The sequence below is a fragment of the Abramis brama genome (assembly GCF_963993115.1).
Source record: "Abramis brama genome assembly, chromosome: 6".
Taxonomy (NCBI): domain Eukaryota; kingdom Metazoa; phylum Chordata; class Actinopteri; order Cypriniformes; family Leuciscidae; genus Abramis; species Abramis brama.
The window spans coordinates 42,052,387-42,065,724 of NC_139968.1; the positions used below are offsets into that span (position 1 = coordinate 42,052,387).

General features: G+C 38.4%; 1 protein-coding gene across 1 annotated transcript; it reads left to right on the forward strand.

Annotated features, from left to right (window-relative positions):
- Positions 1-5,666: 5,666 nt before the first annotated feature.
- LOC311085944 (uncharacterized protein) lies at positions 5,667-11,788 on the forward strand (the record flags this gene model as incomplete). The annotated part of the gene is made up of 6 exons (XM_084118563.1): positions 5,667-5,718; positions 7,590-7,904; positions 8,216-8,530; positions 9,300-9,443; positions 11,211-11,384; positions 11,601-11,788. 6 exons carry the CDS (start codon positions 5,667-5,669, stop codon positions 11,786-11,788), a joined length of 1,188 nt encoding a protein of 395 aa, XP_083974689.1.
- Between the last annotated feature and the right edge of the window lie 1,550 nt (positions 11,789-13,338).

Genomic DNA, 13,338 nt, shown 5'->3' on the forward strand with positions numbered 1-13,338 from the left:
TGGTTCTGCTGGGCCCTTATCGTCCTAACTACAGCACTCGTGGATGTGTGTGGGAACACTAACAAGGGCAATAAAGACTGCAGTCTCTATCATCAGTCGCCTCGAGACCAGGGGCTTTAATTTCACAGCTCTTACTAACTTGCCTCCATTACACTCGCCCCCCAAACCTCATTCCCATCCGGGTCACGGCACCACATGTGACCGGTCCTCCTCAGCCTGCTCGAGCATGTTTCGAACCAGCATCTCCAGCATGGGAGGAGGGCACACTAACAAGGACACTAAAGACCACAGCTGACCTCTACTAACTCTTACTAGTTGGCCTCCTTTACACTGTGAGACTAAATAAATTATAAATGATAAATTTAAAAATAAATTACACCCAACCAACTAGGGTTGCCAACTTATGGAAAGGAAAATAAAGGACAATCGTGGTTCTTTATAGGAAAATAAGGGACAGAATAAGGGACACTCAAAATATTTGTACTGTACCACACAGTCAGTGCATTTCATTTCAGCATCTGCAGTTAAATATGTGAACAAAAGATGTATAAAAGGTTCTCAGACAAAATCATACAAAGATTTGTCTCAAATAAATGGTTAATTCTCAATTTAGAGCGTATGCCTGAAAATACGGGAAAAACTGCGTTCCGTATGGCTTTCATACTGGACACTTCATTGATGCCTTAAATACGGGACGATTCCGTATTATCAGGAACGGTTGGCAACCCCCAGCTATACCTCAAAGACATGGCCGTAGCCGCTATGAGGTCACCGAGGTCTGGACCAATTTATTGCCTAATATAGTAGGGGAGAGCGGGGCACAAAGTAACGCTTTTTGACTTTCTCAGTTTATGTAAATCTACTTATGGTTCAGAGTATTTATTTTTTCCCACATTAATTTCACACATGTGTGACCTTATGGTTATTTCTCTCTCTGACCCGGTTTGTCTCACCCCTCATCAGCACACACACTCAGAATATAGATGAAATCAGGATTCTTTATTTTCCTGCATACAGAGTAGTCAAAGAGAAAAGAAAGGTAGTCGTTATGCAGTTCAAGCTCCACCCACAGCCGTTTTCTCTAGCTCTGCTGCACTCAATATCACGGTAAACATTACTCAATATTTTAAATGTCAATATTTCTTAACAGAGTACATTTTTAAACATTTACCTGCATACAGAGCAGTCAAAGAGAAAAGACAGGCAGTCGTTATTGCAGTTCAAGCTCCACCTAATCAAAATACGTTTCACTTCATTAGAAAGCACATGGAGAATGACGCAGATAGAAAGATCGTATAATGCATACAAACAGACATGAAACGATGAAAATATTAAAAATATAAACAGAAAACATGCTCTATAAACCAGTCAGTATCTACTGCGAGCAATCCTTGCATACAGTGTCAAACATCTTATATGAAATTACATATTTTTTATTTTAGTGTGGAGCAAACACAGAACCGACTCACCCACAGCAGTTTTCTCTAGCTCTGCTGACTGCTGCAGATTACTCGAACACAGTCCTATAGCGCCACTGGTGCAGCCAATAGGAAACGCAATCCCATGTGTGGAAGTATTTAAAACAAGTGTGTTACAACTAGCCCCGTGTTATGTTGTGCCCCGCGCTCCCCTAGTGACTCTTCTTTGGTACTGCAGAGATATTGCACAGCACCGATATTAAAGGGTAACTAAACCTTTAGTTAATGATCTGTAAGAATGGGGCTTTATTAGTTCTGTTCATTGATTCGAGTAACTTTTTTGACATTTGGGTATAAAGTGTTTTAATTCTACAATATATGGTGTAAAAACGTCTGAGTGCTGCCCTCCTAAGGTTGAACGGTGGCTACTGCAGTTGAATTTTCCTATTGGATGTTGCGGTACTGCGTGACGTAAACGGTACTGCGTGACGTAAGCAGGTTCCAGTTCACCACGCCTCCCTTGGTATGAGCTCACCACGCCCTTGGATGAGCTAGCGTAGATTTATCTGTATTTAGTACAGTGGTAGGTGTAGTGTTGCTAGTGGCAACAGCACTGCTGGACTGCATAGCTTTCCAGCAGACTTGGAAATTAGACGCCAGTGGTTGCATGCACTTGGCCTGGCTGGAAGACCGTGAGTGTGAAACCTGCATTTTACACGGAATTGCTTTTCCAACGCAATAGAGGTGGAAATGGGCTTCTCCACACAGCTCGCGCTGAAAAGCGACGCAGTGCCAAACGCTGCTCCTCCTGCATGGACTCGACCACCGCAGCGGCGTCTTGATGTGAGTGATCATATATATTTTAATCACAATTTATGGTTAGGCTAAAGTTAATCCTCTGGGGTCGACAAACGCGGCAGCGCATTTTGCTGGATTTTTTCACATAGCGGCAAAATATGAAAATGCCTATAGAGAGCGCGCGCTATTGACATCAACTCGATAAAACTCATCAGATGCATGTACTTTACGTCGTCTTGCGACCCTGTGAGTCACTCTCCATTTTAGAGAGTCTGACAGCAGGTCTCAGGTGCACGCCCCCCCGCTCACGGTTCGTCCCCTCTATCTCCGCTGGGGTCTGCCCACTTTTCTAGCATTTTTCAAATATTGCCAGTGCGTGGAGTCAGGCTCTGACCAGGGGTTTAGTTACCCTTTAAACAGAGCTTCTCATCTGAGCTGAGTTCAGCCGTAATCTGACCGATCGTCATTGTCAAAAATATTTGAGATGACCAATCAAATCAAAGAAGGCGGGAGAAGAAGCTGTTAGGTGAGAATTTCAATGCGACGCTTCAGTTAGCACTGGCCAGCTGGTGGCGCTATGACATTTAGGCAGTGCCGTCGCTAGACCAAGGAGGGCATATGAAATGCATGGGAGGGCACAATTATTATTAGCCTACAGTACCTGTATTTATAATAATTGTAAACTCTATTCGCGAAGACATAACCAACAGCAATATGACCAGGTATAGCCTATAGCCTACAACACATTATATAGAAGCAATGTTATGGATATCCATAAAAAAACTTTACTATAAAACATATTAGATATAACACCAGAAGCATCTCTCAAACAATGCATTTTAAAGCAGTCAACAGAGGGATATGCATTGCCATGAGACACACACACACGCACGCAAATACACACGAACAGAGACTTTGAACCTACCGGTACTTTGAGTGGAGGCACTTACGGATATCCATGACGAACTGAAGCGAGTAAGCCGGCGAAAACTCATCCAGCTTTCAAAAATGCACGTTAACTGTTGAGCGGCTACACTGACGTAGGTTACGTCACGTACGTAGCCTAACTTTCTTTTTAGTAAGGCCGTGATAGGCTGTTGCAGTGTAGATTCCCATCAATCAAACAAAATCACACCATTCTTTATATTTTTTATGTTTTAATGATAAAGAATGCAACATTAATGCAACACAAAATTAGCAACTATAATAATATAAAATTGTGTATCGGGTGTACATTTAGGCATGTATGTGTCTTCAGGCCAGGGCATTTATTAAATGTGTGAAGTGTGAGGGAGATTGCACATTGCATGCTTGAGTTACAACAACTTCCTGTTTTATGCCGATAATAGCATGCTTTAGCACTTAGCTAAGCACATGTGTTTCAACTAGAGTTTTAAAAGAGTTATTTTGCTCAGATTCACCAAAATACCAAAGTCTGCAATCAAAATATCTGATTATGAACTCAAGCTTTTCTCATAAAATTTTCCAAAGTCCCAAACTTTCTGGTAACCAAATGATATTTCTCTACATGAACGATTACATTTACAGGTTACTGTATGTTTGCATTAATGTTCACTCATGAATTTTGTTGCAACAACACAGGCAAACATTATACATGTGATTTAGTGGCTTTTGAGTCATATGAACGTTTTTCTCTTTTATTTTATCAGTACAAACATCTGTGTGTGTGGTTTGATCTGTCGGTGGATAAACAGCTTCTGCTGGATGTTTGTCGTCTCTGTGTGTGTCAGTAATAATAATTTATAATAATTATTTATTTATTGTCATTGCAATGGTGCAAAGAGATTACATTTAGAGCATCAATCGACAGTGTCATTTCATAAAGTGCAAGAGATCAACAATGGCATAATTTATAAACAGGGCACAGCGACAAGTAAACAACAGAAAAAACAGTATATGAGGCAAGAATCATTAGTAAGTTTGTGGCTGAAGCGTTTCTTCATTTTCTCTCCTGCTAATAAGAAGCTCACAATCTTCCACTCCACACAAAACATCTTTACACTGAAATAAAGTGAATCCATCAACAGTCAAATAAGAGTCACAGGTCAGAGGTCAAGTATGATTGACAGCTCACAGCACTAAATAACACACCAGTAGATACAGATATCTAATCCAATATTTCACTCTTCTGCTATTAGTTTTCATTCAGGGCCAGAATTCATTTGAAAATGTAAGATCAGCAAAAGCTTGTTGATTTTCGTGATGTTAAAGGAGACGGATGTGTGAGCGGAAACTGACTGAGGTTGGGGGAGGATTCACACACAACCAGATAAATATCTCAGTTCAGTCTTTCAGATCAATCTGAGTGTTTCAGACATTAAGAGTTACTATCGTGGGCTTTTATAGTGAACCGATGAAGAAAATGTTTCTCAAATTAGTTTTGCTCTGTTTGTGTTTGTGGCGTCTGGATGGTGAGTTTAAATGTGTTTTTCTGTTTCAGTTGTTTCTGTTCTGATGTGATATATTACTGGTTAAATTAGTCAGAATTTTTTTTTTTAGATTAAAGTCACTGTTTTTAATGCAGTTATTGATTATATAAAACTTGTTTAACTATTTCTCATTTTCATTCATCATCTTTTGTCTTTGAACTGCTGCAGAATATTAATCACTTCACATTTACACGATTAAAAGTATTTTAGTGAAGCTTCATCAAACCAACATCAAGTGATTTTAAAGCTTTAATCTGTGAAAAACTCTGTTCTTCAGGAGGGTTTGGTGATCGCATGATTGAGGGAAATTCAGTCTTTCTAAACTCTGATCTTACTGAAATGAAGGATGATGATGTGATTCTGTGGAGGTTTGGAGATAAAAACACTTTAATAGCAGAAATCAATGTAACGGCCGACAGAATCACTGTATATGATGATGTTCTTGATGGGAGATTCAGAGACAGACTGAAGCTGGACAATCAAACTGGATCTCTGACCATCACAGACACCAGAACTGAACATAATGGAGTTTATGAACTACAGATCAACAGTGTGATCAAGAGTTTCGATCTCCGTGTCTCCAGTGAGTAAACCTTTTGAGTGATACGGTCCCACATTTGGGATTTGGAATGTTCAGTGATGTCACATAACTGTCAGATTCAAACTCTTGGCGGCGCCATCTCACATTTTAAATCAGGATCATGACGGTTCGCCATGGAAACAATAATGTGGAAACGTTTTAAAATAAATGTCGCCTTGAAAAAACTCACCCAGTCAGAATCACGTGTGAAAGGGTTAAATAGACTATTGGATTCACCTGTTTTTAATGACAAAATTAAATTAAAGAAAAAATGTTCTTTTTGTTGTTTTATGATATTGTTTATTTCAGTCACTCTAAACTCTGATCTTAGTAATAGTAGTTTATAGTAATCGTCAGGATTTTTAAATGTATGCAATGTTTGATAGAGAGCAAACGCAGTGTTGACAGAGCCGGGCTAATATGATCACACTTCCTGGTTCTAGTAAGAGCTCGAGCTGCTGGAGTTTGCTTGGTAACGCTTTAGATTACAGCCCGCAAAGAACTGCGTATTTAAAACTAATTTACAGTGTAACTTTCTGTAATTATAGTGTACCTACAACATGTAAAGTTTTAGGAATAAAGTGGTAATAACCAGAAGAATTAACAAATTATTTATACTGTCAATATTTTAGAACTAAGCGTTACTTATTCTACTATTATGATACAACAATCTTACATTTGAGAGCAATTTAGTGAGAACATACACTGCAAACCTTTTTGTAATAACAGTATACCAATACATATAGGCTTTTAAAATTATAGGTGCATATCTGTGCATTTATACAGGACTTTCTTTTAACAAAAGTGCACTGAGAACTAAAACTATTGCAACTTTTGCTTAAATACTGGAGAAATATACTCTTGTTCATGTAGTTACAGGGTAAGTGTGACTTCTGCGGGCTGGACATTTAAAGCCACAGTATGTAACTTTTTTGCTTTAAAATTAGCAAAAATCACTATATCTATGTTATATATTTTTTTTAGTTGTGTACTTATATTATCCCGACTGTTTCCAACAACTTTCAAACCAGGAGAAATTTTAATTTAATTTTTAGACACGGCACGTTTCTTTATTTCCGTTTTGTCGCAGTCAATGACGTCATATCCGCGTTGTCCCTGGTTTCCGCCTATGGTTTCCGCTCGTGCTGCCATGGTAACCAGAGCTATGAGCAGAGTCCTCTGATTAACCAAAGCGACAGACGCAGACAACTGTGGAGTTCGCAATGTTTATTTGCACGCTGTTGTTGTTGTTTCGTTCAAACATTATGGACCACGGCAAGCAGACTTTGGATAAAAAAGGAGAACTAAAACGAGAATCAATATCAGCGCAGTGTTTTCGAGATGCCGAGAGCTCCCATAGACAGTATATAAACGAGAGCTCCACGTCCGAGACTTTGACCGCTCCTACATGTACTTTATTAAACAGGTGAGCACATTTACATAAAACTAATCAATGTTATATTCAACAATGATAAAATGTTATAATATGATCTGTATGTTATTCTAATGTTGATCTAGCTTACTGCTAGTCTCATACAGACAAACTAACACATACATTTCAACACATTCAAATGCAGTTTAGTGTGATAGTGTAATGTTAGACCAATGAAACAGCGCTGCGTTACCTCACAAGTTTAATTTGTCTAATAAACTGACCTGTGAGTTGTAATTCTGCACTTGCGTGTAGTTCGGTAGAATGAAATGTCCACATTCCTTTTATATCCGCGGGACTCGCGTCGCGTGTGGAGCTGATAGCAGTCTCTTAGCAATCCTGAACTGCTTCATATCACAGTCATGATAAAAACATTGATGTATTCAGTCATCCATAAACATTATTAGATCGGTCGGCTTGACGTTGACGCTAAGATCCATAATTCTTAGCAAATGTTGCGTCATCAAACTACGCCTTTGTTATTGTAAAGAGGTTAGCGACCCCTAGTGGAGAAAAATTCCATACTGTGGCTTTAAGTGGTGCTTGTTACTCTTTTCCTCCATTAAGTTAATGCTAACACTTTCTTTTCTTTTTCTCTTCTGTCAGATCAAGTTTGAATTCAAAACTCAGTTATTATGGATTCATTAAATAAAATAATATAAATATGAAGCTCAGATAATCAACAGCATTAGTTTTAGTTTGACATTAAACATTAAAGTAAAAGTGTCTTTTTTAGTCATTGTTCCATATATAAATCTATCTCTCTTTTCATTCATCATCTTTTGTCTTTGAACTGCAGGAGAATATTATTAATTTCACATTTACATGATTAAAAGTATTTTAGTGAAGCTTCATCAAACCAACATCAAGTGATTTTAAAGCTTTAATCTGTGAAAAACTCTGTTCTTCAGGAGTGTATGCTCATGTGTTTGTGATCAAGGGAGATCCAGTCACTCTAAACTCTGATCTTACTGAAATGAAGAATGATGATGTGATTCAGTGGTTTGGAGATGAAAACACTGTAATAGCTGAAATCAATAAACGGGCCGACAGAATCACTGTAAATGATGATGTTCTTGATGGGAGATTCAGAGACAGACTGAAGCTGGACAAACAAACTGGATCTCTGACCATCACAAACACCACAACTGAACATGCTGGAGATTATGAAGTTTTAGAACGACGGATCAACAGTGAGATCAAGAGATTCGTTCTCGATGTCTATGGTGAGTTAAATATCAGTTTCACTTGTTTTATATTTTAATCAGCACAAAAATACAATTATTAATTCAAACTCAGTTTGTTCCTGGTGTTTAATTATGATATTCATTTCAATTTTAACTTTTAAAATATTTACTTTTATAATACATCAAGTGATTGTCTTAAACTGTGATGAACCCTGTGTGTGTTTGTTTGTTTGTTTGTTTGTTTGTTTGTGTGTGTGTGTGTGTGTGTGTGTGTGTGTGTGTGTGTGTGTGTGTGTGTGTGTGCGCGTGTGTGTGTTTGTGTGTGTGTGTGCGTGTGTTTGATGATTTAGTCCTGGAGTCAGTGATGGAGGGAGATTCAGTCTCTCTAAACTCTGATCTTACTGAAATAGAGGATGATGATGTGATTCAGTGGAGGTTTGGAAATAAAAACCCTTTAATAGCTGAAATCAACAAACGGGCCGACAGAATCACTGTATATGATGATGTTCTTGATGGGAGATTCAGAGACAGACTGAAGCTGGACAATCAAACTGGATCTCTGACCATCACAAACACCAGAACTGAACATGATGGAGATTATATTCTACTGATCAACAGTGAGAGAAAGAGTTTTAGGAGAAAGAGATTCATTCTCTTTGTCATTGGTGAGTTCAAAAACGTTTACAACTGTTTTTAATGACAAATTTTTTAATTAATTCATACAACATTTTGTTTTGGTTATTTTATATTGTTTATTTCAAATTTTAACTATTTAGTAAACCATTATAAAGTGATTTAACAGTATTAATCTTTGCAAACCTTGTTTCTGTTTGTTCTCTGTGTGTTTGACAGATGAAGTGAAGTCAGTGTCAGTGAAGGAGGGAGATTCAGTCTCTCTAAACTCTGATCTTACTGAAATGAAGGATGATGATGTGATTCAGTGGAGGTTTAGAGATGAAAACACTTTAATGGCAGAAATCAATAAACGGGCCGACAGAATCACTGTATATGATGATGTTCTTGATGGGAGATTCAGAGACAGACTGAAGCTGGACAATCAAACTGGATCTCTGACCATCACAAACACCACAACTGAACATGCTGGAAATTATAAACTACTGATGTTTACAGATCTACTGATATATTCAGGAAGATTCTCATCAAAAACATTTAGAGTTTCTGTCTATGGTGAGTAGAGATCATTTTTCTTCTCCTTCAAATATTCTATTATAAAATATACTATTTACATGTTGAATTGTTGAATCTTTACAGTTTCAGATGACAGACCGTATAAAAACTCACTTGGAACCGAATATAATATTGTTGATTAGATTTGATCATATTTCTGTGTATTCAGAAATATTAGCTGATGTCAGCACTGATATTAGTGTTTATTGACTGATCTGATCTCAGTTTGATGTGTTTATTCCTCAGACTCGGTCCACTGGTGTGGTCCTACTGAAGCTGTGATCCGATTGGTCCTCTCTGCTCTGGTGGGCGTGGCTACTGTCATTATTGTGGTTTATGACATCAGATCCAGAAGAGCTGAACGAGATCAAGCACATATTCACACATCAGGTACATGATTGATGATGTCATTTCTCACAAACTGATTTTGCATGTATAATTATCTGTGAGATTTATTAATGTATGGCTTTTTATGTTCATCTTTTTCAGGAAGTATTGAAATCTAAAGCAAACGCTGAACTTTAAAGGTTCTTCAAGTGTGTTTTTGTTCTTCTAGTGTTTTTTTCATAATAAATACTGATGATTATTTGAGTTTGTGCTCTCTTTCAGTGTCAGATTTGAACAGTGTCACTTTATTGTTTATATTTCTCTCAGATACAAAAAAAAAAAAATGAATTCAGAGACACACAGATCTCACTTTACTTCTACTGTATATTTGTCATATGTATTTTGATGCCTTTATCAATAAAGTTTCTCACTCTGAGGTTCAAGAGTCTCTCATGATTTATTCAGAGGAATACAAACTTTATGTATATTTTAAATATTTCAGCAGTGTACCATATACAGCTTTATTTCTACTTTTTTAACAGGTGCTTCTTATAGCCTATCTGTAAAAACATATATATTTAAAAAAAAAATGTTTTTATTACCAATTACTTTTTGTAATATATTCCGGTATAAACAACAAATACAGCTAAAATATTATTTTAAAAAAATGGTTTTTAAATTGTATTAACTCATAAAACTAACTCTGTTACATTTTTCTAGTGGCAGATTTACTGCAAGAAAAATATACAATACCGCGTTATTTATTTATGTAAAAAGTTTGTTACAGATCACATATATTTTTCTTGTTCATTATTACTTCAAGGATCTCACGATACTAGTTTTTTAATTTTAAATTTTAAAGTTTTTTAATGACAACAAAACAATTTACATACAGGAGTACATATAACCATACATGTCAGGGGTAAACAAGGGGGAAAAGGAAGAAAGAAAGAGAGAAAAAGAAAGGCATTTTACAAAGAACTTGTGCCTATGACTACAATATAGTAAAAGATTTTTATCACCATCAAATTAAAAATATTTTAGTATAATATCAACTACTTCAAAGTTAACAGGAATCACAGCTTTTCTTTGTAAGAAATAACTGAGTTCTCTCCAAAATATATGGGTCTTGGGACACTCCTAAAATAGATGATTAATATTCTCAGGGGAAATTTGACAAAAAACACAAATATCTTCCATGTTCACTTTAAAACGCTGTACCACACGTGACTTTATTATGACTACATAAGAGTCCATGAAAGTAATGCTTGTTTGTTGAAACTTGCAAGTTTAATGGGTATTTTTAATGATACATTTTGTACAATATGTGGGTGTCGCACCTATTCATAGATGTACGGGAGCAGGATATTGTGATGACAGGGTCAGGGGGCGGAGTTTAGTCAGTTGTTGAGAGGCTTCATGGAGGAAGACATTAAAGTGAGTTTGTCATAAAAGTTGCCAAACGACTACTCTGTTTTGTGCACATCTACATATTTTAATATGAATTCCATTACAACTTTTTGAAATATACAGTTAGGTACTGTATACCATATCATTTTTGTAAAAGATTTAGAGCCATTTAATTTTTAAAATCAAGTTAGATGATGATAATGAGGTCTTAAAATCCAAAACATTCAATGCTCCTTCAATGTTTGACCTACAAATATAATTTTTTAAAATACCGTAAAACTTCAAATAATAGCCGATAGACTCCTGTCTCTTTTACACGCCTGGTGTGGCTACAGGTTTGGATAAATAAAGGCCGGGCTCAAATAGAGGCCTGGTCTGTGTTTTAGTTTCGGGTTGTATTCAATCTTCTAAACCCGTCAGATCGTCTGTTTAAGCCAGTTTTATGGAGCAGGTTGCGCACGCAAGAGAGCCCTGTGCATCTAGGCGGAGCTGTTAGCGCAAGGCAGGCAGAGTTAGCGGAGGCCGGAGAGGGAGAAGTGGAGGAGAGCGACGAGGAGGAGGAATTCGCCAATGAACTTGTAGTTGAGGATCGGGGTGATGATGATAGTGATGAATAGGGTCCTTTTGTATAGGCTATCACATGATTGCAGTTGTTTTACAGGGTAGCCTTCGAAGCCTCGGTGCCGGAATCACATCACTAAGAGAATTATACCAGTCTGGATCAACACATGTTAATCCTTAAAATCTAGGAGAAGTATTTCCATGCAAGAAATACAGCGCTCATCTCCAAGCGATTATATGTCATATTAGATGAGCCTAAACAGAGACTGAGCTGTCAACCATCCAAGATCACATCCCATCCTGTGAGAGAGGAGTCCAGGAGACGATCCACAAGTTTTACGCTGGACCAACACATGATTTCCTCAGATCTGGGAGATGAAGACCTTCCCTGCAGTCATGATCTAGACGGCTATTTAAAACCGCAGCCCAACCCTTGACAGTGGTGTCTGTCGAGGTAGTCTTGCGACGGCAACACAAGCGTGGGACTCGAGGTGATACCAGAGTCTTCCACAGAGAAAGGGTACGAAGCATCTGTGCGTAACCCTTATATCTCACAGAGAGTTGCTCAGAGGGAAGTCTCTGCTCCTGAGTATCCAGAATATGGATATGTCCAATATGTCCTGACCTATAAACTGGGTCAAGCTGAGGGCGACTCCATACCAGAAATTTTTGCCTCCAAAGCAAACTTGAAAGTGTGTGTCTACTACGGCCACATCCCCCATATTACTGTAGACTTGTAGGAGGGGAACTTACGCAAAGGCTCCTACAGCCAAAAAAGGCTCTAACCTGATGAACACACCATAAAACGTGGTGGACTAATGTCTAAGTCCTGGTGGACTAAGTCCTGTAACCTCATTCCATGGTCTGCCGATTCCACAGATACAAATGGCAGAAGTTACCATTATTCTGAAAGCATTGATCTAGGCTTCTACACTTCTACAAGTCAATTCACCTTTATTTATATAGCATTTATAAAAGATTGTTTCAAAGCAGCTTTTTAAATAAGAAAATAATTATTCAATGATGCTGTTACTGCATCCAGTCTCCGTGATTCTCCCCGTACTCAATCTCGAGCGCCCTCTCCAGAATACTAAGGGCATTGCATACTTCTTCTAGTATGGATCGTTCACGTTCTGATTGCGCTGCACCTGTTCTGAATGATTACTGATTACCTTTACTATATCTCACTCACTTATTCAGCGAGTTCTGGTCTACGAGTTCTCACCTTTATCCTGGCTTTTTGACTATTCGTTCAGCCTGGCTTAACTGTTTAATAAACATTGTTGCATATGGATCTGTCTCTGCCTCCTGAGTCACAACAGAATACTTCGCCAAACGAAGATCCAGCAATGAATGCACTGTCAGCTGCCATCACCGCACAAGCCTCCCAGTTGGCATCTCATCATCACCAGCTGTCTCGTTTAACTTCACTGACGGAGGAATTGATAAAGGCGGTTCAATCTCTACAAAAATCGACCGCGGAGAATTCAACACCCGTTCAGACTCCTGATTCATTTATCCCCGCGAGCATCAGCCCACGCCTCGCGCTACCAGAAAAATTTGAAGGAGACCCAGGTAAATGCAAGGGGTTTATACTTCAATGCTCTCTCTATCTCGCACAGCAGACCTCGCAAAACGCCTCTGATACCGACAAGATCGCCTTCGTCTGTTCCTTGCTCACGGGTCGCGCGCTAGAATGGATCACCGCAGTCTGGAGGACGGATGGAACTGTCTTCTCTTCATTCAATGAATTCCTGGAACGCTTTCAAGCCGTTTTTGAACACGCCAAAGAGGGAAAGGGATCTGAGGATCGTCTGCTGGAGCTCACCCAAGGACAGACTCCCGCCTCAGAGTATGCTCTCAAATTTCGCACACTCGCAGCTCAAACGGACTGGACGGAGAACACACTTAAGGTGGTCTATAGGCAGGGTCTAAACCACGAGCTACAAGCTGAGCTGGCCTGCCGTGACGAGGGAAAAGATTTGGA